This window comes from Phoxinus phoxinus (genome assembly GCF_949152265.1).
Source record: "Phoxinus phoxinus genome assembly, chromosome: 12".
Classification (NCBI taxonomy): Eukaryota; Metazoa; Chordata; class Actinopteri; order Cypriniformes; family Leuciscidae; genus Phoxinus; species Phoxinus phoxinus.
This window is the reverse complement of record NC_136887.1, coordinates 27,986,953-28,011,483: the sequence shown is the minus strand read 5'-3', so window position 1 is coordinate 28,011,483 and position 24,531 is coordinate 27,986,953. Positions and strand designations below refer to the sequence as shown.

Genomic DNA, 24,531 nt, shown 5'->3' with positions numbered 1-24,531 from the left:
TTCGTTTGTCCATTTTTTTCGGGTAATTACGGTAGCTCTGTGCATGCGCAGAACGTGACATCCGGAAATAATATTGTAGGCGAGAATTAAAACCTCTTGAGTTGAGAGGGGTGGTCGCGACTGGGTGAAATTGTTCCGCTGATAGCGCATAAACACCGGTAAACCATGAACACAGGTCTTTTTTAGCCGACCACGATATTTGTGCGGTCATCTGGAGTGGATTTTCATCTTTTGAGGTTTTGATTTGTGTGGTCGCTGGCTTAAAGATAGAGGAACAGGGTTCATTCCATTCGCTGTGTACAAAGTTACGGGTGACAGCCGTTGGCACTGTTGATGTCAGATTATTTTAACCACATGCGCATTTAAATTAAGTGTTGTTGTTATTGTTAAGCGGATGTTTAAAACATGAAGTATAACTGGTGCTGATATATGGCGTAACAGGGATTCGTTGATAGTTTTTTTGGGGCACAACTTTATTTATTTTATGTGCGACTGAACACTAGTAAAGCTATGGCGGAATCGGTCAAGACCTTTCAAGCACACCTGACCGCTGTCATGGACAGTTTGGTCCGCGCATCCGTGTGCGAGATCACCAAACTCTTCCAGGACACGGTGAACGACTACCTGGTGGAAATCTCTCTTAACAGAAAAGAGAACGAAGCGCTGAAATTGAGACTGAGGCTGACAGAGAATAAATTGAGAAACGAACGCAAATATGGCATGGGCTGGGCGGCCAGTCGGCGCGCGTCGGGTCTGCTTGGCGCGGACGACACCGTGCGCAAAGCGCGAAGAACGGATCTCCAAAGTAAGCGCACTGGCCAACTCGGATTCATTGGGTGATACTGTTTTATCGTGCTTTAAGAGAGAAACCATAATGGCGACCTGCTCCTCAGTTCTCAGGTTTCTTTCTCCTCCCTCTCCTCCTCTTTTGGATTCCTCCCTCCCCCTCCTGTCCTCCTCTCTCCTCTCTTCCCCCTCCCATCTTTCTCTCTCAGGAGGCAAGCAAGGGAAGGAGTGGAGTGGTAATGCGTGGGATGAGGGGACTGGAGGAGTGAGGGATGAGAGGAGGGACGTGTTCCGTGTCCATCTGCCAACTGAAGGAGGTGGGGAGGGGGAGGAGGAGGAAAGGATATGCGTCTCTGGGGAGAGGAAGGAGGTGGCCGGCATTAAAGAGGAGGTGAGTAGCCAATCGAATGTTAGGAATGAGCTGCAGGGAGAGAGAGGAGATGCAGAGGGCTACGGACAGGAGGATCTGAAGAGAACGATCCCATTTTACAAACTCAAACTAATTTCAATCAAAGTATATTTTGCAAGAGCAAAAACTGCCCAAATATCATAACCCATCATTGTTGACAACAATAGAAACTGAAATTCACACTTTTTTTTGTCTTTCTCTCTAGATTGAGGTCATGTTGTTTATGTGTAATTCATATTCCCAAAATATGCAAAGACTGCTAGATAGATCAGAAGAAAATTGGACAATGTTAATTACTAGTGTAAATAGGGTTCATGCATTTTATCATCTTGTTGCTCAAACCACAAGTGTCAGAATAGCATATGACAGCTTCTTCAGGACTCCTGCCAATCAAACTAAAATGCCGTCATTGCACTAAAACAAGTTTCAATGTTAAAATAGCAGCACATAAGTAACACGGTTACTCCCACCTCAGATGTGTCTTAAGTGTTTATTATCAGTTTTAAAAGAGATGCATTATTATGAGAAAAGGGAATTTATTTCACACCTTGCGTTTTCGCTCTTTCTGCTTCTGTGGGATGATGGATAAAGGTGGAAGGCTACAGATCAGACTCCCTGAGGCTGTTGCAAGAGGCTCTACAGATGAACCAAAGTGAAACCAGCCCTCCCTCCCCCAGTCCCGCCCACGGTAAGCACTGCAATGCTTTCTTTGGGAAAACGGTTATTATTGTTTTTTTTGTGATTGCGAACATGAAAAATTGAAGGAATAGTTTACTCGATGATCACAATTCTGTCATTGGTTACTCCATTTTTATGTTGTTTTAAATCTGTGTGCTTTTTTTTGTGAAACAAAAGGAGAAATACACGACACTTACAATGTACATGTACACTTTTTCTCTATACACTAACAGTATACAGGGACCATGGCTGTCATGTTGCAAGTTATTTTTATAATTAAGTTCATCATTTGTGTTCTGTTAAAAAAGAAAAGAAAAAAGAATAGCATTCAGGTTTGCAACAACATGATAGGTGAATAAATACACACACAAAAAGTTTTTGGGGGTCGTTAAGTTTTTATTTTTTTATTTTTTTAAAGAAATTAATGTTTTTATTCAGCAATGATGCATTAAATAGATCAAATGTAGATACTTAATGTGCAAACTAAAATGAGTATTTGTTTCTGCAGGAGAAATAGTCCCTGCCTCTACTGGCCCTGAAGCCACTGCTGCTGAAGTGTGGGAGGGGCAAGCGGCGGAGACAATGACTGTCGGAGACGAGCTCAGTGGACTGGAGACGGCCCTCAAGGCGGAGCGTGAACGTGAGGAGGCAGAGTCCGGCCTGGGTAGCCCGTCTCAGGAGGCGTGTGGATCCGAAGGTGTGGCGTTCATCGGACTAGACGGTTTATGCAGCTCTCAGCAGGGTATGTCGTCCTCCTCACATAGGGCAGACCCTACAGAACTCCCATCAGCCCCTACGAACAAGGAAGAGGAGTCGGGAGGAGAGAGCGGGGACATGCTGCATTTCTGCGCGCGGTGCGGCAGCGGCTTCAACTCCACGTCTGACCTCATGAAGCACTCGTGCCTTGCGGCCGAGGATCGGCCTTATCAGTGCTCTGTGTGCGGGAGAGCGTTCGGCCATGCCTGGAGCCTTAAGAACCACGAATGCGTGCAGGCGGGAGAGCAGCCGCACCACTGCGAACTCTGTGGCAAACGCTTCACGCACTCACGGTCCCTCGAACGCCATCAGCTGGTTCACACAGGTGAGCGTCCCCACAGGTGCCCGCAGTGTGGCCGCAGCTTCAGTCGTCTCGGCAACCTGGAGAGGCACCAGCGCATCCACACGGGGGAAAGGCCGTACGAGTGCGGGGCGTGTGGGAAACGATTCAGTCGAGTGGAATACCTTAAACGGCATCAGCACATCCACATTGGAGATGCAACGGTGAAACTCCCACCGCTGCTAAACTCCCACCACTGCTCTCAGTGCAACCAGACATTCAGCGATACTGAGCAGTTCAAGCAGCATCAATGTCTGTATAACACTTAATGTTATTCACTGTTCGTGAGAATCTTACACAATACTAGACCTTAACTAGTCAGATCTGCAGCGCTCAAAATAACTTATTCTTCATATTTCTATTAATTTTCTGTATTTCTAATTTTTCTATTTGTATTTTACCACATGCTTCTTCGTTTAATTACCCCAAACATGATCTCATTACTTACTGACTTGTACACAGACCCTAAACCTCAATGCAAAGCACACTTAACCTAGTGCAATGACAATATCTCAAAGTGGATTTTCTTATTTATTATTATTATTCAAAAACTGTTTACTCATTATCATTATTCACAGTTAGAGTATATATAGCAACATAACAAGCACCTCTGGTCCAACTCCAAAAATGCAAACAACTCTATTTTGTTATGTCAAGCATCTTATAACAGGCTGTGAAATATTTTTTGTGATCAAGGACATTTTTAAAAAACTTACCAATTGTGTTATTCATGCATTCTTAAGTATCTTTTGTGTGGTTTTTAATTCAGAAGTGAACTATTTGTTGTGATGATAACAGTATTGCTTTAGGTCTTGTAATTAAAGGAATAGTTTACCGAAAAATGTTTTTCAAAACTCACCCTCATGTTGTTCCAAACCTGTACGAGTTTCTTTCTTCTGTTGAACACAAAAGAAAATATTTTAAAGAATGCTGGTAACCAGACAGTATTATTATTATTTTTCTCTACAATTGGAGTCAATGGGACCGTCAACTCTCTGGTTACCAACATTGTCACATTGTTTAAAATATTTTCTTTTGTGTTCATATAAATCATGATCAGCAATCAAGAGTCAAAGGTAATATTTAATTTAACAGAGATAAACGTTACTCAAGATTCGGATGAATAGCTCAACATTTCATACCTTCAACACCTCATGAAATGCACCTTGCTTATTTGGCTGTGATTTATAAGTAATTTCCCTCTCAAGTTTCAGTGTTTGAAAATCCTCCCCCCAAAACTAATCGTAAGCAGCTCTGAACGTTTCTTAAAAGAATTGGACAGAACGATTTGTTCCCCTTTTGTATTTAATATCAGTCCGAGCAGTTCTCCAAAGCAATTCTTTGACATGAACACTAGTTTAAGGAAGTCATAACGTTTTTGTTTGCTTTATTGCGAGAAAACGAGCATGAGCATACAGTGATATAATAAAAAATACTGTACGAACTACGAAACATCACACAATAATAATAAAATAAATATATAAATGAGGGTCAATGTAGAACAAAAATGTTCATTGTTCACAGTTTTTATTTGCATTGGTTAAAGTAACATTTGCTTAGGAAAAAAAATTCCTTTATAATAAAATATTTTTGTTGTGGGATCTAAAGGGTTAATACCACCGGTTTATTCCTAATCCATGACGTCAGACTCTAGAAGACATCGCTGTGGTAGTGTGATACCTCTTCATCCGGTCTAATTGTACATTTCAAAGGTTTGGATATAATTTACATAATTTATTTGTATTTTGTAGATTTATACGAGTATAGATTTAAGCGAAGGATATGAATTGTGCTTTAGAGGGGACTGTAATGGGCAGTGTCTTGGTTTGTTTACCTCATCAGCTGTGTGTCAGCTAACCGCAGCTAAACTGAGTAGCAGCAGGTTTACAATAAAATATCAAACTAATTTGCACTTTATTTTGTGTATTTTGACTTGGGCCATCTATAAAAATATATAGGCTACTATTATGTTTCATAAAATAGAAATACACAATGCGCATGCTATTTAGATATGTAACGTTAGCGCCTAGCATTGCAGCATCAATGAATAAGACACCGTCCATATCTATGATTGAATGCCTTTTCAAACTTCTGGTCAAATTTTTTTTTCTTTACATTTTCCATCAGGCCTTGTGCTCATCCTGACGTGTGTCCACTCGAGTCGCAGCCCTGCATTTCAAAACAGAAGACGAGTATTTCGCCATGAATTCTGACATGGATGGTAAGATCCAATGTGGAATGTGGATACACCTTTTTTTTCCTCATTTTCTTTATTTTATTAAGGTATCAAATGAATGTCAAATTGAAACAGTTGGCAATAAACAGAAAAAATGATGAAAAAGTATCTTTAAAAAATTTTAAAAATTGTAATCAATACAAGTAGTAGGGGCATTTTTTGTTATTAATAAGCAGTAGGACTTTCTTAGTGCAAGGTGTTTAAAGTCGGCATGAAACAGAAGTTGTCTTTTCTTTTTTATTTTGACATATGAATGAAACAGCTGCTGAACAAGAAAAAATGTAGGACTGGACTTGATTTGGTCCATCGGAATTGATTGGATGGTTGTAGTTTGCTATTGCTGTGATGTCATGTGAGTGACAGGTTGTTCCACCATAGCGCTATTTAACACGTCATCAGAGAAGTGAAGAAATGTCGCTGCAAGAGGAAGGGGAACTTATTTTGATGGTGACTTTAATTCTAAGTTTGTCTTCCAGGGGACATAGAAAACCAGGTGGAATTGGAGGAGAAGACCAGACTTATAAACCAGGTCCTTGAGTTGCAGAATACTCTTGAAGGCAAGTAACCAGCGCCACATGGTTTGTTACCTAATATTAACTAATTTACATGAACATTCATGCATTTGGCAGAAGCTTTTATCCAAAGCAACTTACATTGCATTGAAGGTATACATTTTATCAGTTTATGCATTCACTAAATCGAACTTTTTTATTAAATAACAAGGTTTAAGTCTTTCTCACTCTCTCGTTTTGGTAGATCTCTCAGCTCGGGTGGATGCAGTAAAAGAAGAAAATCTGAAGTTAAAATCAGAGAACCAGGTTCTTGGGCAGTACATTGAGAACCTCATGTCGGCATCTAGCGTGTTTCAGACCACTGACTCCAAAAGCAAACGGAAGTAAGAGAGCATCCCTCTCTCCCAGACCCACAACCCCCCGCAGATAAACCCTTCCACTAGACTCATTTTATCCCTATGTCACTAAAATGGTAAATGTTTACATTAGTTTGATTCATCAGTATTAATGTTTGTTTACATAAAATGTTCAATGGCTTTGTTCAACATGCTAAAAAACATTTTAGTTAGGTTGTTTTTTATGTTCAGACAGGGTATGATTTTAATTTGTAATATTTTAAATAGTTTTTAAAATTTGTATTTTACACTTTTGTTTTGTAGTTGAGAGTGCAGTTGTGATGGCATGACAGTTGCTCTCTCCCGCTGAGCTGTTTGTCTGTAGCAGCACTGATCATACTCAAGTTGAGAGAAAACATTTCAGGTCATTCTGATCAGGGAATGAAATTTAGACCCTTTTCTTGGTGCTATCAACAGAAGGGAGTTCTCTGGCATGCATTACATCTGTGCCTCTGAATATCTTTATGCATTTGTTGTGTTTGAATGTGTAGAATCTTACCATTGTGTGGCATTGCAAATGGCTGTTTTAATTAAAAAATATATAATAATTTGCTGTACTGTGAGTGAGTCCTTCTGTTTAGGTTCTGTAGGCCCCTGTGGTTGTTTGCTTCTCGTTCAGTCACCTCACTTCATCTGGGATTCAAGTCTACACATATTCCACCAGAGTTTGGAGGACTACAGTCTCATCTGCTTTCATCAGAGGAGTGAGGAACTGAGTCTCATAGAGTAGCATTATTATACACACGCCTTCCTCTCCTTCACCCTTGCTCTCAATCGTGAATATGCATCTGAATGTATGTCTTCATCTTTCACAGGGTCACCAAAGGTGTTCGGAGGGACAAACAGTCTAGCGTTTAACTATGCAGTAACCAATATGTTGGAATGATTACCTACAGCAAGACCCAGATTAAAACTGAAAACGGTATATTTCAGTTTCCCAGTTTGATTCATTTCTGTTATCTGAAATAAAATGAAATATAAATATTATTTTAAAAAACTTGCCAATAAACTGAAACAAGTTAAAGCTGAAGCACTAAAATAAAAATAAAATATTAAACCTAAATAGCAGGGAGAAAAACACAAAAGCACATAACGAAATGACTAAAAATGAAATTAAAATTTAAAACTAAGAATACACAAATTAAAGCTAATTCAAAATATTATTAAAACTAAAATAACACTATTAGTGCAATCAATCACCCAATTAGTCTGATACAATAGCACTGGACAGGTTTTATGTTTTATCTGACCAATGGAAGATGGGGTTTTATTAAAAAATAAAAAAAGTTATTTTCTCATCTTTGCAATTCCACTTGACGCAGATGAGGTGGAAATGAACCAAATGAAATAAGCGAGACTATTATATCAGTAGAAAAGCACACATATCGATGAAATTAGAAGTTGAAAACAGTTGGTGTTACTGCCATTTATTGACATATAATTTAAATTCAATATAATATAAAATATGGTCAGATACCTTGTGTGTGGTCTCTTCAAGTTGTTTTTGCAACACAAAGTAGTGAATATAAAAATGTTAAATAATTTAGACAGAAATAAAATTAACAAAACCATAGACCACAATATACAAACAACAGTGTAAAAACTTTGCTCACATAGATGAGGGAAACATCCAGTAATTCAGTATTTACATTGACCTCAAGATGGCACACAATCACAATCGTTCAAGCATAGGGAGGTTCCTTTCCAGACCAGCAGCGTGCGCTGATGTCCAGGGCTGGGGGTATTACATGTTACCATGCGGCTCAAATTTCTCCTCTCTCTTCAACTCATCAAACTTTAATAAAGATCTGTCAAAGAGAGAGAGACGTGACTTTTAAGCAAACCTTAGATACTGTGTCACAGCTGAAAACAAGAGTATTGAAACTGCCAGAGACTTTCTCAAAAAGGCTTTTTAAATGTAAAGACAAGATTACTTGCTACAAGTTACACAGAACTATAATGTCAATAAAATGGTGAATAATAGTGACTAAAATTGAGAATTTTCTAATATATCATCATCTTTAGAATTATTTAAATCCATCTGCGATGATATACAGTATGCGGTCAATGAATTTTCCATAATTTTGCAAAACGTATGCAAATATACCGAGAACTGATGACAGAGATGGCCATGGTTTCATTGTTATTGATCTCTTGACTAAAAAAGTAGACAAATATATTTTCTGTTTTAGATCTTGTACTCTTGGTTAAATTACACACATGCTAATTTTAAGTGCATAGATGTTAAAAGAAACTGCAAAGATCAAACTAAAAACCAACATATATTTGTCAATATAACCCTTAAAAGCATACATTGGGTCTTTAGTGATCTAGGACATCATTCACTACCTTCCTCCTTATCTATTTTTTAAAGTTAGACATCAGCCTTCTTAATTTTCCTCAATCAATTCATTATAAACAATATAACAAGAATTTTTAAAAAATAAAATAATGCCTGTTTTCCCATTAATTGTTTGTAAAAGTGGTATAGTGTTGCTAACGACCCGAGGTGTGTAACGGTTTGTTTTTTAAACTTTAAATGGCTCAGTGATTTACTGCGTAGCAAGTACTGAACACAATCAAATATTAGTGTCACTGTCACTTCATGGTGGATCTGGTGTCAGCGATCAAAGCGATCAAAATTATGTTATAAAAATTATAGTTTTGACTATATGTTTGAGATTGTGAATATGAGCCAGATGCAGAATGTACTGGGAAATGAGCTCTGATGAGGACAGTGGTGATGGTATAAAACATCTGCTCAAACTGAACCCTTCCAAGCTTTTATATTTGATATATAGTTTTATATTATCGCAACAGGTAGAGATCGATCCGTGTTAGATAAAGATCCGGGTCGCTAAAGACCCGAATATGTAATAATGATTGGCGAAACATTCATGCATTTGAGGGTAAATTTAATTGAAAAACTGTTATTAACAGATTAAGGCCTGTTCAAAGACAGGGCTCAGATTAAGCCAGTATTAAGCCTTAGTTCAATAAGGACATTTAAGTAGCTTTCATAAACGTGTTTTAGAAACACAACTGGTGTATATCTTGAGACAAAACAATGGCTCTGACATATTTTAAGATATCCCAGTGCAAGTTGCTTTCAGTTAAAAGAACTCAAAGTTTTTGTGGTTATACAAAGGCAAAAAATTTAAGAATATTTATAGAAATATGTTGAAATTCTACAAAGCAAAATCGAGCATGAAGTGAAGTTCCAAAACGTAATTTCGGGAGGAGCGAACCCATCTAATCTTTCAATTAACTGCCGGAGCATATACTGCAAGCAGCCGCTCAACTTGCTCCAGCGTCCGCTGTTGGCATCCCTCCACCTTCACCAACATAATTTAGGCATCTTGCTACCAGACTCATCTTCTAAGCATTAGTAGTCCCACTGGGGGATATATCTAAGCTCCAGTTGAAGCTGCTGCTGCAATTGAACTCGTGAAATGGTTATTACAATAAAATACGTTTTGATCAAAGATTTTGTTTGGAACGAGGGGACGAAAGGCATAAAAACAATTGTGGCCATTTCTGTCAAAGTGATAATGATAATCTACTGAAAGATACCATATTAAGAGTCCTTAGTTTCTAATGATATGACATTTTAAGATATAATTTTCCACTTTTCTACGTGAAGGAAATGAATTGGAAGTGATGAGCTGGAGAATGCTAAACTAGCTTAGCATTACATTTTAATGAAAGACCCAATAAACCACCCTGACAAGCCCTATGAGTACTTGACTGGATTTGTTTGTCACACAGATGATTTGTGACCTCTTCCATACTTTCATTTGATTTTACTGTAAGGGGAGAAAAACCTTGCATGTGCTAACAAATCATTGTGTATTTCTGTATAATAAAGTTATGCAATACACATGTGAGCATGCCTTTCTCTGAATTAAGTGATTGTTATCTCAAGCCCTTCCCAATAAAGTGTGGCATGTTTCTAAAGGTTATATATGGATGATACGAATGTGGTTCACCTCACTGAGAAGAACCCAGACATCAGAATCAGAGTGAACCAGGAGTCTCATGGCCGCTATTTCTTCTAAGCCTCCATTCACTTCTCCTTCAGCCACTCCATTCTTGAAAGAATCTGCAAACGAAACATTGTTAACATCTCATCACAAAGTACATGGAAACCTCAACCTCTTTCAATTTACATTGCATGAAAAGCGCTTGATCCCAGACATTAGCCTCACATTTTTACATAACCAGTTTTTGTTCTCACATTTCTTAATGTGGTTTGTCCAGAGGGATGAAAGTGTGTATTACAGACATGCACATTCATACTCGCTCACGTTTCCAACCAGTTATCGTCAAATAGTGTCTGATAACCTTGTTTGATCATTAACCGTCGTAAAATACAATGATATGGCTCTTGCATCGTTAAATTTGATCCACAAATCAATAACCCTTGTGATCATGAAACCAATATTTCAGTAGTTGATACTAAATTCAAGAAATAGCTGGTTCTTAATAAATGTAATACAATTTAGATTCCAGTTACTTGATGCTTCTATTAATAATCCTTTAGTCTTTTTGCAAAAATATTGACCAATTTAAGTCTCACAAGCTTCAATTACATGTACACTACTGTAAGACTTCTGAATGTTTTTGAAAGAAGTCTCTTTATGGTCACCAAGGGTGCATTTGGTCAAAAATACAGAAAAAAACCCTGTTAAATTATGAAATATAATTACAATTTAAAATAAGTGTTTTCTATTTGAATACATTTTAAAATGTAATTTATTCCTGTGATGGCAAAGCTGAACTTTCAGCATCATTACTCCAGTCTTCAGTGTCACATGATCCTTCACAAATCATTCTAATATACTGATTTGCTGCTCAAGAAGCATTTCTTATCATTCTCACGGTTGAAATCATTTGTGCTGCTAAATATTATTTGTGAAAACAGCAATACTTTTTTTAGGGTTCTTTGACTAACAGAAAGTTCAGCATTTATTTGAAATAAAAAGCTTTTTTAATATTATGAAAGTTGTATTGTCATATTTGATCAATTTAATGCATCCTTGCTGAATAAAAATAGATTCCGATAGTTTCAGGAAATACACTGTCATAGCTTCAGTATGCTCGACGTCATATAAATCATTCAGCACTATTACGAAAAAACAAACTGAATAAGAACCGGTTCTTGACACCTAACCCTACAGACTTCACTTGCTGGCCAAATCTTTCAGGAGTTTCCTGAAATAATAACCATAATTATCATCACAGCTAGCTTGATGATACTCATATCTGACTAGTATCGTCACTTTTTTTTTTTTTTTTACCATGTATTACTTGGTAAATTACTTAACAAATGAGTGAACTGCTTGTATTTATGCAAACTTTAAAAATTGAGGGACAGAAAAAAGAAAAGGAAAAAAAAACAGGAAATCAATAATGGTTGTGTACCTATCTCGACAAAGCCATCGGATGAGGGTTTACAGCAGGTTAATTCTCCTCTCTCCACCTTCTCTTTCACAGAGTTCTGTAAAACAGACAGACATGTAACAGTCAGCACTTTGTACTTGGGTGCAAATTGATTAAAAAAAAAAAACGATGCCCATAACATATCAGGAAGTATGTATAAAAATCTAGTCTAGTAGGTTTGAGATCAGGTTTGAGTGAAATTTAACGAAATCTCAAGTGATGCAAAGCCACACATTTGGTTATGGGTGTCAGCTTTCTGTTGGTTTAGATGGATGAGTGACTAACAAGTAAAGGAGCAAGGCATTATCACGGGAAACAAACGAAGACAAATTGAACAGAGAGATAAAGGGTGTAGTCAACGTCTAAAGCTACTGTATGACAATACCTGTATATCACAAACAACACAGACTAAACACAAACTGCAATTGGTTCTGGCAAGGGATTTCAAAAACTTTTCAATAAATACTCAGGAAGAAAACCAACCAGCCAGCTCTGAGATGAACGGCAAAAAAGATAATAATAACACTGTATGCTTAATATCTTTTATGAGAAACAGTCCCATGAAATCACAGTAAATAATGTAATCAAATAAAACACAACACAATATAAAACTATTGTAGGAAGACTCAAGTATGTCATGTACAATGTTAATAATGTTTAATAATATTTCACAATATTACTGTTCTTACTGCATTTTGATAAAATAAATGCCGCCTTGGTAAGCGCAAGAGTTTTTCTTCCAGAACCCAAGACTTTCAGCTCTATTTGCTGAAAGTAGATATTTTGAGTGTTACTTTGGTCACTTGACCAGAAAAAGTGTTGGCATGATACTTACATTAGTAGGGAGCACCTCCACTGTTGTGTTGTAAAACCGGTCACCATTTGTCTCAATATTGCCAGATCGAAAAAGGTACCTGGAAGTGAGGGGAAAATATATATACAAGTTAAATCAGTCAATGGAAGTTTCATTGTAAGTCCATTTGTGTTACACTATGCTTTTGTTTTCTGAGTCGAAATGTTTCTGATTCCACAGATGCTGTTGTTAGAGTTTAAGTTAGAGCTTGTATTTAACCAGGAAGATAGCTTTAAACTTCACTGATGACTGGTTTAGGAGGTTATGCGTAGTTATGTTAGGTTAGCATTGTTAGGTTACAATGCATTGTTTCTCTATCTTTTGTATTCGTTTAAGCAGCCAGGAATTAATATCCTGGCTCATTACGCCACACTTTGTCAAGTGACAGATGCACCCATTACTAACAATTTCTCTGGTACTGAGAAAGTTCAGATTTCTTTACAAGGCCATCGCCTAAAAGCAACTACATTTTTAGATCCTACCAGTTAATTTGATGCCATTTTAGAGTTTCCTAAAACTATTTTGTTTGTGCTTAAGGGGGATTTAAAAAGATTGCTGTCACAGTGCATTCAGCTCCTGAACAAGCATGGGCTATATAGAATTTCCTGCTCAAAGGAGCTTCTGGTTCACGTTTTTTCAGCAGGGCAAATTTACTTAAATATAAAAGCACTCGAGTAGACAGCTGGGTAAATTTACACTGCTGCTGGGATTTTACATCTATATTTATACATCCAAATAAAGAGATATTTACAATGCACACAGATAAAGGGATAGGTTACCCAGAAATGTACCTGTAAGACAAACTAGAATTTCTGCAAGACTGCCTGTGCCAGTTTAAACGTATGTATACTCATCACATTTCATCAAATGTAATGTCCTTTTCTGGTGTCTTACCCTTTGATAGCTTGAGGCTTGGAAAAAGTGAAGAGAATATAATCTCCTCTTTTGGGTGTAAGGCCCCAGAAGAAGTCCTCTCCGTTGTAAGCTCTCTCCAGAGAGTGAGACTGATATTTCTCCAGACTGCTGCTGATTTCTGCAGATGGGTTATTATTGTGGCCTTTATACAGCACCTGATTCCCGAAATTTTTATCCTGCATATGACATAAATACAGACAAACACATAAACTCTGTTCCAAAACCTAGTGAGCGTCCTTGCTGTATATTGTCAACACAAGCTCTGCCTTCTAAGGCCGCATCGGAACTGAAATGGAATCTAATTAGTGAGTGATTTAGAACGCTCTCTCAATAGCATCATGTGAAGCGCACAGTACAAGCTAGTATAATTTCATTTTTGACTGAGTTTCCTGTCTTTTCTGGACACGTTTAAAACTTTGTATTGCTGCACCTTTTATGGTACAGTCTCTTTAAAAGGTGAAGTGTGTCATTCTTTTTGACCTTATAATCAACCTTCAACCTTCCTAAAGGAGACCCATTGTCCTAAAGAGTTTAGCTCCCACTTTAAACAAACACACACCTGAACCAGTTAATCAAGCTTTTCAGGATGTTTGAATCACATGGCGATGCTGAAGCAGATTGGATTAAACTTGGCAAGACAATGGGTCAAAAATCACCCCCATACCCTTAAATAGGTCAAATAAAACCCCTATTTGAGGGGACAGTCATTTGTAATGTCCCAAACCACAACCTAAACAGCCTGACTCTCTAACCATTAGTCCACGACTAATTAGTTCCATTACTACTCGAGCTGCTAGCTTGCTAAGTTTCAAATGATTATTCAACAGAAACCACAAACTATGCAAAAGCCTTTCCAGCACACTCCGTGTCTGTGTTCGCTCACACGGTTTCATTCACTCCTTCAAGCGACTAGATTACTGGACAAATGTAGGGAATGGTGAATGAGGGTATGGAGGCGATTTTGAACACAGCTCAGGAGAAGGCTTGAAGACCTCTGGTTAAAATTCTTCCTCCTACCCCAATTTATTTTTCATAGAGAACTACATGTAACCCATTTGTTGGGTGTCTTTCCAAAATAGATAAAACAAATGATGAAAAATTATAAAAAACATCATAATGCACAGCACAGCAGAAATAACACACTTCACCTTTAAGGCGAATCACTTGAGCTGTGTTATCACGAATTTGTAAATCATTATGGAAAAACGTGCCAATAGAAATAATGTAAATGTCATGTTTGCAATGTAGATAAACTGTTGTCTAAGCCTACAGACCTATACTACTGTTGGATGGTTTAGTAGGTATCCACTATTCTACTAGTAATGCTGCTTATATTATGCTACTATAGTTTTTAATACTATTTCCAATTAATTTTTTTATATAGTTTCCATTTACTTGGCAACTAGCTTAAATAAAATATATATTTTTTTCATTTATTTTATTTTAAGTAACAAAAATGTTTTATGGTTTAGGTTTTAGTTTTAATTTCATGAAACTAAACCCTAGCATATACACATATGAAAATCTTCTTACAAGGAAGTGGATATTTAAATTACCTTTAGGTTTTGTATTTTACCGGGCAGCGAGGAATGCAAACCAACATGCTGAAACAAGGAGGGTTTGTAAGATCTCTTCAGTCGGGCCTTCTCATCACTGCAGTGTTTCTAAGTGCAAAGAATTATAATGATAAACAATGATATGCCTTACATCAATCTCACTGGAGAGAAAAAAATGTATAATAATTATACCCAAACTTACTGAGTCTTTCTCTGGGTTACACACTTTAACCCACAGGATGTGATCAAGCAGCCAATCGATCGGCTTGTCTTTGTGGAACATCAGGATGAACTCCACAATCATTGGCAGATCTGATGAGCGAAAAAGCTTGCCTAGAATGTGAAAAAACAGCGATATGCTTAAATTCCTGGTAGGACACAAATAGTATCACAGATTTGGTCATAGTAAATAGTTTACATGAAGCTGAGACACACTAACAATGTTCCTTCAAATATGAAAATTTGGCGTTTCCCAAAGCCAACTACAAACAAAGCCCAATAGATTAAAGAAATTATTTAAATAATTGAGAGTATGTGACCTAAATGGTTATTTTAAGTGCAAATACGTCCGTAAGCAAATTCTAGCAGTAGATGTGTTTGTTTTCATACTAATAGGCCTTATATTTCCTTTCCACTTCTGGAACTGACACTGACTGTTATGTTCAAATAACAAAACGGTGCATGAATAAAACAACTGAACAAACAGAAATGGTGGGAGATAAGAGAACAGGACAGGACAACACACTGACCAATGAATCCCAGCTGGGAAAACTCCAGGAAAAGCCACTCCTCGGAAAGCACCAGTTCTATATATTTTTTCATGGACTCAAAGAATCCTTGCTTTGCTACAATATCATCTTCTAGCTGAAACACATATGCAAAAATACAGACTGATTATAAAAACAATGAAACATAGCTATCAATGAGTTGTATGGCGTTGTCTTTGCATTACCTGGAGATAGTATGTGCCCTTAAACTGCGCATACAGCATGAGGAAACTGTAGTCAAGGTTCTGCTTGGTCCTCCATCTGTGACCAATTAAACAAATGGTTCACATTAATAAACCATCTATTTCCAGTTACTTACAGTATTTGCATAACAGCACAAGATAATCTCTAACCTGACTCGCTCCTTGGGGTCTCCAAAAGTTTCCTTCAGGTTCCTGAAGTCTGGGTAAAAGTGAGGAGATGGAGAGATCACCTCAATCAATCCAGAACTGACAGCATTTGGGAGACTACACGGAGTGAAAATGTGATCAGTTACTTGCACAGCCATCTTACAGAAAGATGAAACATCTCATATGAAACAGATGAGTTGTTAATGAAACACTCACTTGGTCTGTACACTCTGTACAACAGCATTCACAAAAGTTGCATTGGTCTAAGAGAAGAATGAAAATGCATATCAATGAAAAGAACAATAAAATAGTACCATTCGAAAGAAATTATACGAATGCATGAAACTGATCAAAAGAAGAGACTTCCTACAAAATTGACTGAGCCTAAAATTTTGAATGCTAGTGTATTTTAAATAATTATTATGTGTATTAATTCAAATAAAGTTCAAAATCAAAAATAAAGAATCAACAAACCAAATCACATTAATGTGATTTAATGTAATCTTTGGCCAAAAGTCCAAGATCAAACAAGTAAAAATTGCACCAACAAAGAGAAAAGTTGAGATAAAATAAGAAAATTAAGCAGAAAATGTTATGAAGAACATTTAACACATTTTTAGAACAGCTACAACTTTTATCATTAATTGTGCCAACAAATTATCATTAGTTCATCTCAGCCAAGTCTGAATTGTATTACTTTTTTTTGTAAACAATTTTGCTTATGTATACAACATCACCAAAATCCTTGGTTAAACATCATATAGGATTCATCTATATTGAAGCAGAAAGTTAGGCCAAAGACCCCATTGATCAACATTTTGATCAAATCTTTTCCGAAAAGAGCAATACTGTCAATTAAGAAATGTACTAGCATATAGATAGCCTAAAAGCTAACGGCCACATAACTATCTTCTTCATTCACAGCTTTATCAAAAATCCATATATAATGTTTGTCAAAACATTCAAGTATTTAAACTACAGAAAACAGGAAAACAACAAAAAAACAAATGAAACAGAGAGGTTAAGAGGAATGAGATGATATAATACCATAAGGTTAAATACACCCTTACTTGAGCAAACAGATAAAGCCAGGAGAGATATAAGAGAACAAAGAGCAAATCTCAAGGGTTACCTCGGCAACAAAGACTACAATGACAATATCTTTCCTCTCTGCAGTTGAAAGGTCATAAAGGAGAGATTGGAGTGTGTTCACAAGATAACTCTGTTTCTGCCTGTAAACGGTGGGCACTCCTAACACCAGAGACACTGCAAAAACAGTTAAACACTGTGTGTCAGCTTATGTCAGCCTATGGAATGCATTACAGTGATAAAACATTGATTGTGTATGTTTAAAACCATTAGAAACAACGTAACTGACAAAGTAAAAAGTAAAAATAAACATAAAAGCATATGTTCAAAAATGTTATATAAAAAAAATATGAAATACAATACAGGACATTAGGTTTGTAGGGCTTGCTAGGCAGAAGAAAAAAGTGTTCAAGTTTCAGCTAAGCTTATGTTTAGGTTTTGATTACAAATAAAAGGTTGCAACAGAGATGCTTTGCTGCTTTCATAACACTAAACAAGCAACAGGAAGTTAAACAATGCATAAACACCATCTGCAGTGTAACAGCAGCTATAGGTCATTACAAAGATGTACAAAGGAGCAATAAAAAATTTCAATAAGGATATTTAAGTAGCTTTAATAAATGTGCCTTAAAATATTACTGGTGTGCATCTTGAGACAAATCAATGGCACTAACATATTTTAAGATATCCCAGTGCAAGTGGCTTTCAGTTAAAGGGATAACAATTCTGCCTCATGGGTAACCAAAGAGTTGATGGGCCCCACTAACTTTTATGTATGGAAAAAAAAAATACTATGGAAGTCAATGGGGTCCATCAAGTATTTGGTTACCAACATTATTCAAAATATCTTCTTTTGTGTTCAGCAGAGGAAAGAAATTCATACAGGCTTGGAAAAACTTGTGGGTGAATAAATGATTACATAATTTTAATTTGTGGGTGAACTATCCCTTTAAGACAGCTCAAACATGCATTTTAGTCTGCAATAATACAATCGCAAAAAGCTATAATGGGAGACAGACCTCCAGTGCGTCGCTGCCCAAGGTGAACGATGGGTTTCAGACTGTTCTTGTGTTCTTTCAGATGAGGCAAGTAGATGAAGGCATTAGGCTGTGAAGGCAACAAGTGCCGAATGACTCTCTCTTCTAACATAGCTGAAAGGCAGATCAAATAGTGAATAACCAAACAGACACAAATATTAAATAAGGAAAAGTGCTTGGACTCACCTGAGGAGTTGCTGATTGAGAGATTATATGGAGCAATGCTGCCGTTTTGTAGGTGGCCCAGCACTTTAAGCAGCTCTTGTGATAAGACCTCCCCGCGCTGTTCTGCCCGCAGTAACCTCTCATAGACCAAATGCAGCTGCAATGGCAAGTTCTCTGCAGAATAGAACAACAATCATCTCTGGGTGTGAATTAAAAGGATGTTGGGCCCAAAAACAAGTTAAGCTTTATCAACAGCATTTGTTGAAATCACAATGTTGAATTCAGAGAAAATAATTAAAACGATGCATATGAAAAACTGTGCATATGATGGAGGGCCATAATATACAATTTATATCAAACATCATGATTAATTGCTGCCTACAGACACTTCAAGCAGCATGCTTCATTTGACTTTCTGCAGACAAAAAACAAACAAAAACTATCCCATATAACTTTATCTTTTAAGGAAGTCTGTAGTTTAGGGAAGTCTGCAGTGTTGAATAAATGCTGCAACAGATGGTAAATACTCATCTCTGTTATTGTGCTCCAGAAATTCCTCTTTGCTTTGCTGCACTTTGTTGTTGTTTGCTATTTCGAAATACACATACACATGAATACACATACGATTTGATCTGGGCTTGTCAATTACGTTATAAATCTTTTCTGACATAATTAGATCTCCATATATAAAGATTCTGAGTTCACTCATCTACCGGAACTAGACTTGCGTGCGGCCTTTACCGATTATAAAGTTATAAATATGGATATTTTTCTTACAAAAATGTATTGCTTCGCTTCAGAAGGCCTTTATAAACCCCCTGGGCCCGGTTTTTCAAAAGGTTTAATCCGGATAAAATTGATCCGGATTTAGTAATCCTTTTTTTTGCGATCCGTGATCACGTAATCCAGTTTACTTTTGAGCCAGTTTTTTAAAGCAACATCGGATTGGATCAATCTGATCCGGATAGGAACTTTTCAGGATCACCAAATCTGGATAACCAGTGCTCAAACAGGATAGGAAATCACAATGTAGAACTATAGATATGTAAAGAGAAACAAGTAGAATAGCCAGTGTGGGGTCAATATAAGTTTATTTTTATTTGAAATGAAAACCCCAAAAAAACAAAAAACAAAAAAAAAAACCCCACCCCATCCTCTTCCAGCAGTCCGCTCATCTGAGACAACACAAACACTGTACATTCAGGATATTTATAACAAGTTTCAAATATAGATGTATTGAATTAAAAAAAAGACTTAATGGAGTTCCTAAGAGGTTGCTTTGCATGCCTTAACTTCCTGAGAGCGGAACCATGAGGCCATTATTTTATGAGGCCAAACTCTTTCTACTTTGCTGTAGGCCTATACAGAAAGGCTGAATACGTTAAAGCCTACCTAATCACTGTAGCCTGACGGATGAACAAATAAAATTAAAACCTTATGAATAAATAGGATATCTTGTAAGATACTGCATGATCCAAATATAGTATTATTTGATACATTTTTTAAGTTTTCATTACATTTTGGGCATGAAATCCACGCTGAATCCACCCTTCTGATGGGATCAGTTTAATCCAGATTTTTTGGATCAAAGTGATCCAAATCCTACAAAAAAGTTCTGAAAAACCCAAACTAAAGGTGTGATCCGGATCAAAACCAAGATTGGATTACGTGATCTAATCCGATTATGTAATCCGTTTTTTCTTTTGAAAAACCCATTTTCAAGATTTGATCCAATCCGTTATCCAAAATCCTAGTGGATTACTTTTGAAAAACCGGGCCCTGGAGCCATATGGATTACTTTTAGATGGATGCACTTTTTTTGGGCTTCAAAATCTCGTACTATTAACTCCCATTATAAAGCTTGGAGCCAGTATATTTTTTTGTAATATACCTCTCATTTGGCTGAAAGAAGAAAGTCATATACACCAAGAATGACTTGAGGGTGAGTAAATTATGGGATCATTTTCATTTTTGGGTGAACTACCCTTTAAGAAATGAAAAGATACACACTCCATCAATTAGGGTTTAAGAACTGTCCCCAAACATAGAAACATAATATTCACACCAATAATGATGCGGGTAATAGACTTAAATCTAAACAGCGACTCTTTTTTTTGGCCGGGCTGTACACACACACACACACACACACACACGATGTCACACTGCAATTAACGTGTTAAACACAGTATTTGTCTAATTGAGTGTTTAGAATCTTACTTTCAAATTTTTCTATCTTGGAAAGGGCTGTACAAGTTACAAGAAATGTTAAGAAAGAATTCATCCAATGCGGGTGCCTGGCGAACGGGAAGCTGACGTTCATTCCACCACGTCCTAACTCATATGGCAACAAGTACCTATATCTAACTACAGCTATTGGTAAAAGTTTAGTAGCCTAAAAGCTATTTCAGTTGTGGTGTCTGGATAAAGCTCTAAACCAGGGGTGATCACATCTTCCCGCACAGTTTAGATTCTAACTTATAGGCTATAATGTAGCCTAACATATGATAGCTTATGTTTTTTCTTCTTCTTTTTTTCGTTTATTAAAAAGCGGAAGCCCAAGATTGCTTCTTCTTTCTTTACCCTCACTCCACAAATAAATTAAAATATAAAATATCATAATTTAAAATAATTTATAGGCTATATTTCTGTTTATACCACTTTCAAAGTTGACGTATATGACAAGGTTTCCATCTCTCAAAAAGTATCCATTACGGTATCATTGGCATTGATTTACACCTCAATCAGACTGTCAATTCAGAGGAAATTGACAACCATATAGCAAAAAAAAAAAAAAAGTGTAAATGAATACAAATGACTAATATCTAATCCGAATAATTTAGAAGAGGCCATCCACACAGGCACATTAAATGATGACACTCACCTGACTTTGATGCGTGCCAGGAGGTTAACATCAACAGGCACAGTACAAAACCGGCGAGGAAGAAAAGTTTGCCATGACAGGGCCTCATCTCATCCCCAGGAATACAGGAACACTACTCGTACGCTCCTGGGAAGGCAAAATCCTCAAGATACCACTAAGAAAAGGTTAGCTGCCGTTTCTTCCCCGAACGTCTGGTTGAACTGGAATAATGTTTAGCCTTTCACGAAAGTAATTTAAAAAAAACTCCTAGCCTACTTTATCGTAAAACGAGCTATCAGCTAATGACATGGTATTGTACGAGGAACAAAGTTAAAAAATAATCCGCTCACACCTTTAAACAGGAGCGGCGCCATCCTCCACCTGTCCAGCTCATGAATATTTATCTAGTCGATGCATATTCATGAAGACGCTGCTGCTAGGGGTAGCCTATTGTTAATTTGAACCTATTTTGTTCATGCCTATAGAGATATATTTCTGTCTGTATTAGATTTTGATGTTGGAATACTACGTGTATCTGCTTGAATTTAAAGTAGTTTAGAAAACAACTACAATTATTACTGTGTAAATGAATGTCAAGACCAAAGTGTTTTGATAAATAGCCTATAGAGAAATATGGACATTTTACTTGTTAAAAATATTAATTTACAAATAATATTATGACATGCCTAACTACCAGATCTATCTATAACTAACCAGAAATAATGATTTTTCCAGTCACTGACATGCCTCAGACAAGTTGGTTTAAAGTCTCTAAAAGCTGTTCTTCAGGGTGGTCTAACTGGACTTCCAGTCTGACTTATCTGTTTGTACGATTTAATGTACGGCTATTGGCGACAGTTTGGACATTAGGAGTGACCTGGGCCCAGTTTTTCAAAAAGTGTAATCTGGATCAAATTGATCCGTATTTGGAAATCCCATATTTTGCTATCAAGGAGGATCACCTGATCCATCTTACTTTATTGCCAGTTTTTTAAAAGAAACATTGGATTGGATCACTGTGATCCAAATACTGAATTTCAGGATTACCAAATCCTGTTTACCAGAGTCTTAAATGGAACCAACAGTGTAGCCTACTGGCTTAGCAAAGAACAACAGATAGGCAAAATACCGGTGGCCACAAATAGCCATTATTTGTTTTAATTTTAAGAAACAGAAAAACTGTAATAAACAAACATTTTACATTGCTTATTTTGTTATAAATATTAAATAACAAAACAAAAACAATACTATCCAATAGTCAAATCATTGCAGGACAAATACCAGCTCTTTCCATCTCTGCCTTTAGGAGAGCTTTACTTCTGCTCTTTCGGTTTCCCGTTTCAGAAGTAACTCAGAAGGTTTGTAGCTGAGGAACGTTTACCTTTTCTTGTAGGAACTTCTTGGGCGGTCTTCATTACATCCACTGGGGATCAAAAGCCTTGAGCATGATTGCTTTGGCTTGTGCTCAATTAGGCTTACACCAATCAGCTCATTGCTGGTTAATGGGTGACACCATTTAAACACATCATGTCTTTGCACCCATTCCTCTTAGCCTACAGAGGCATCTGCATGGTGGGTATTGTTCATCGTTACCATTGGAGAATGTACCGTCAAAGGGTGCATACTGAGCGTACCAAACCACTCGAGCAATACACATCAGAAGAACTGTATGCGTTTCGCTTTGGGAGAGATGACATTAAGAACATTGCAGATCTTGTCAGGCCAACACTCCAACACCAAACGAAAAGGAATCATGCTTTATCCATGAAGGATTATCCGTGGCGATTTTACGCATGTGGGACTTTCTACCAAGTAATTGGTGACAATATGGGAGTGAGAATAGCAACCGTGAGTAATGTGGCGAAGGCTATGTCAGAAGCTTTGGGCAGTCTGATCAATCAATTTGTTTCCTTTCCCAAGGATGACTAGACTGCTCAGGCACAAGTTTTTTTCAAATGGGGAACATGCCTTGAACTATTGGTGCTATTGATTGTATATGTGCATATCCAAGCACCTTGTGAAAGGGAGTGGGAGTATGTCAATCGAAAGGGGAGGCACAGCATCAACATCCAACTTGTGGGTAACGCCAACCTCATAATAACCAACTGTGTTGTGAAATGGCCAGGGTGTGTTCATGATGCACATATTCTAAGAGTGAGTGCACTACTACACAGAGAGCTTCAATCCCACCGACCAAATGGCATAGTTTTGGGGGACAGCGCGTATCCACTCCTACCATGGCTATTGACCCCTTTTCCAGTTGCAAACACACCTAAGCAGGCACGCTTCAACTCCTCACATTGCAAAACAAGATGTGCCATTGAATGTTTAAATGGAGTCCTGAAGAGACGATTTGCGTGTCTTAACTACTTGCGAGGAACAACCCAAGGTGGTATGCAACATAATCCTTGTCTGTATTTTTTTGCTTAACGTCGCCACCAGGCGTCATGTCATGTTGGATCTGAGCCTGATGTAGAACCAGAACAGCCGCCAATGTTCTTACCTAATGAAGGACACACTGGACATGCAATTAATGCAATTGTGAGAAATTACTTTTAACTAGGCTACTGAATGACTGAGTATATTTGTTGTTGTCATTGCCATTAATATACCATTAATATACTGTGGAATTATAGAGCTGTGAGCAACAGTGACATTTATTTGATAGCTTTGAGATTTTTTTTTATTTTTTTTTTGGTTACCATATCTCATTAGATGTGACATGCTTCATATATATGCTTCAAATATGAAGAAATCATCAGTTAACATTGATTTTGTGATCATATACTTAAAAAAAACCTCTCTGATTTTATTTGGCTTCTGATGGGATCAGGATAATTTTTAATCAAATAGATCCCAAACCGAGTTCAAAGTTTTGAAAAACACAAAGGGCAGGCTTGATCCAGATCAAATGTAAGATCGGATTACATGCTCTGATCTTAGTTCAGAATCCCTCTTTTGCTTTTGAAAAACCCATTTCCAAGATTTGATCCAATCCGTGATCCGAAATCCCACTGGATTACTTTTGAAAAACCGGGCCCTGTAGATTTCGGATTCCATGGAGGATTATTTGGGGGGAAAGTGACATCTAGTGGTGTATGGTAGTCAGTGTTGGGTAAGTTACTCTAAAATAGTTAATTACTTGCAACTAATTACATTTTTAACAGTATCATTAGATTACTGTAATTACTATATATAAAACGTATTAGATTGCTTATTACTAATTTCTCCCTAAATCCCATATCAACCTTGACCAGTTGAACAATACAAGGATTCTTTCAAATAAACAATATATAATTGCATAAATTCTTGAAATGACCACATGTGAAAGGGGAGAAGGTTACCTTAAAAACTAGCAAATACTTTTGCATGTAATTAAAATACA

The 24,531-nt window shown here is 37.0% G+C and overlaps 4 protein-coding genes and 1 pseudogene across 9 annotated transcripts in view; 4 read left to right on the top strand and 1 right to left on the bottom strand.

The window, feature by feature from the left end:
• Window positions 1-53: 53 nt before the first annotated feature.
• On the top strand, window positions 54-4,199 carry LOC307008084 (uncharacterized protein). Of its 2 annotated transcripts, none has more exons than XM_079630650.1 (4): window positions 54-805; window positions 996-1,177; window positions 1,787-1,883; window positions 2,382-4,199. In XM_079630650.1, exons 1-4 carry the CDS (start codon window positions 511-513, stop codon window positions 3,236-3,238), a joined length of 1,431 nt encoding a protein of 476 aa, XP_079486776.1. In that variant the 5' UTR covers window positions 54-510; the 3' UTR covers window positions 3,239-4,199. The 2 variants fall into 2 exon arrangements, with proteins under 2 accessions (XP_079486776.1, XP_079486775.1); XM_079630649.1 differs by having other exon boundaries at window positions 103-805; window positions 894-1,177; window positions 2,382-3,842.
• A 378-nt stretch (window positions 4,200-4,577) lies between these two features.
• Window positions 4,578-7,039, top strand: scocb (short coiled-coil protein b; the record flags this gene model as incomplete). Of its 4 annotated transcripts, XM_079630657.1 has the most annotated exons (6): window positions 4,578-4,681; window positions 5,097-5,190; window positions 5,682-5,762; window positions 5,962-6,100; window positions 6,694-6,816; window positions 6,928-7,015. In XM_079630657.1, the coding sequence occupies exons 2-6, from the start codon at window positions 5,172-5,174 to the stop codon at window positions 6,968-6,970; spliced, it is 405 nt and encodes a 134-aa protein (XP_079486783.1). In that variant the 5' UTR covers window positions 4,578-4,681; window positions 5,097-5,171. The 4 variants fall into 4 exon arrangements, with proteins under 4 accessions (XP_079486783.1, XP_079486784.1, XP_079486786.1 ...); XM_079630658.1 differs by lacking the exon at window positions 6,694-6,816 and having other exon boundaries at window positions 6,928-7,039; XM_079630660.1 differs by lacking the exons at window positions 6,694-6,816; window positions 6,928-7,015 and adding an exon at window positions 6,377-6,514.
• Window positions 7,040-7,784: 745 nt separating this feature from the next.
• Window positions 7,785-21,578, bottom strand: LOC307008082 (alpha-1,3-mannosyl-glycoprotein 4-beta-N-acetylglucosaminyltransferase B). The gene is made up of 15 exons (XM_079630647.1): window positions 21,168-21,578; window positions 18,308-18,460; window positions 18,104-18,235; window positions 17,128-17,261; window positions 16,212-16,258; window positions 15,999-16,112; window positions 15,831-15,906; window positions 15,628-15,742; window positions 15,081-15,211; window positions 14,879-14,986; window positions 13,302-13,498; window positions 12,390-12,468; window positions 11,537-11,612; window positions 10,102-10,214; window positions 7,785-7,920 (listed from the first exon to the last, which is right to left on the bottom strand). The coding sequence occupies exons 1-15, from the start codon at window positions 21,253-21,255 to the stop codon at window positions 7,903-7,905; spliced, it is 1,581 nt and encodes a 526-aa protein (XP_079486773.1). The 5' UTR covers window positions 21,256-21,578; the 3' UTR covers window positions 7,785-7,902.
• Window positions 21,223-24,531, top strand: part of simc1 (SUMO interacting motifs containing 1) — a 23,342-nt gene continuing 20,033 nt past the window's right edge. Inside the window, exon 1 of the mRNA XM_079630643.1 lies at window positions 21,223-21,331. The gene's annotated coding sequence lies outside the window, so the exon portion shown is untranslated. The remainder of the gene's footprint in view (window positions 21,332-24,531) is intronic.
• On the top strand, window positions 22,716-23,705 carry LOC307008044 (putative nuclease HARBI1; annotated as a pseudogene). Its single transcript has one exon. The product of its transcript is annotated as a putative nuclease HARBI1 (transcript).

Bases quoted from the DNA above. Each gene is read 5' to 3' on its own strand.
- LOC307008084 (XM_079630649.1), top strand. From the start codon at position 511: ATGGCGGAATCGGTCAAGACCTTTCAAGCACACCTGACCGCTGTCATG. The intron at 806-893 runs GTAAGCGCACTG...CCTGCTCCTCAG, and splicing joins GCGAAGAACGGATCTCCAAA to TTCTCAGGTTTCTTTCTCCT. The intron at 1,178-1,786 runs GTGAGTAGCCAA...TGATGGATAAAG, and splicing joins TGGCCGGCATTAAAGAGGAG to GTGGAAGGCTACAGATCAGA.
- LOC307008082 (XM_079630647.1), bottom strand. From the start codon at position 21,255: ATGAGGCCCTGTCATGGCAAACTTTTCTTCCTCGCCGGTTTTGTACTG. The intron at 18,236-18,307 runs GTGAGTCCAAGC...TCTGCCTTTCAG, and splicing joins CTCAATCAGCAACTCCTCAG to CTATGTTAGAAGAGAGAGTC. The intron at 17,262-18,103 runs GTCTGTCTCCCA...CTGTTTTTGCAG, and splicing joins TGGGCAGCGACGCACTGGAG to TGTCTCTGGTGTTAGGAGTG.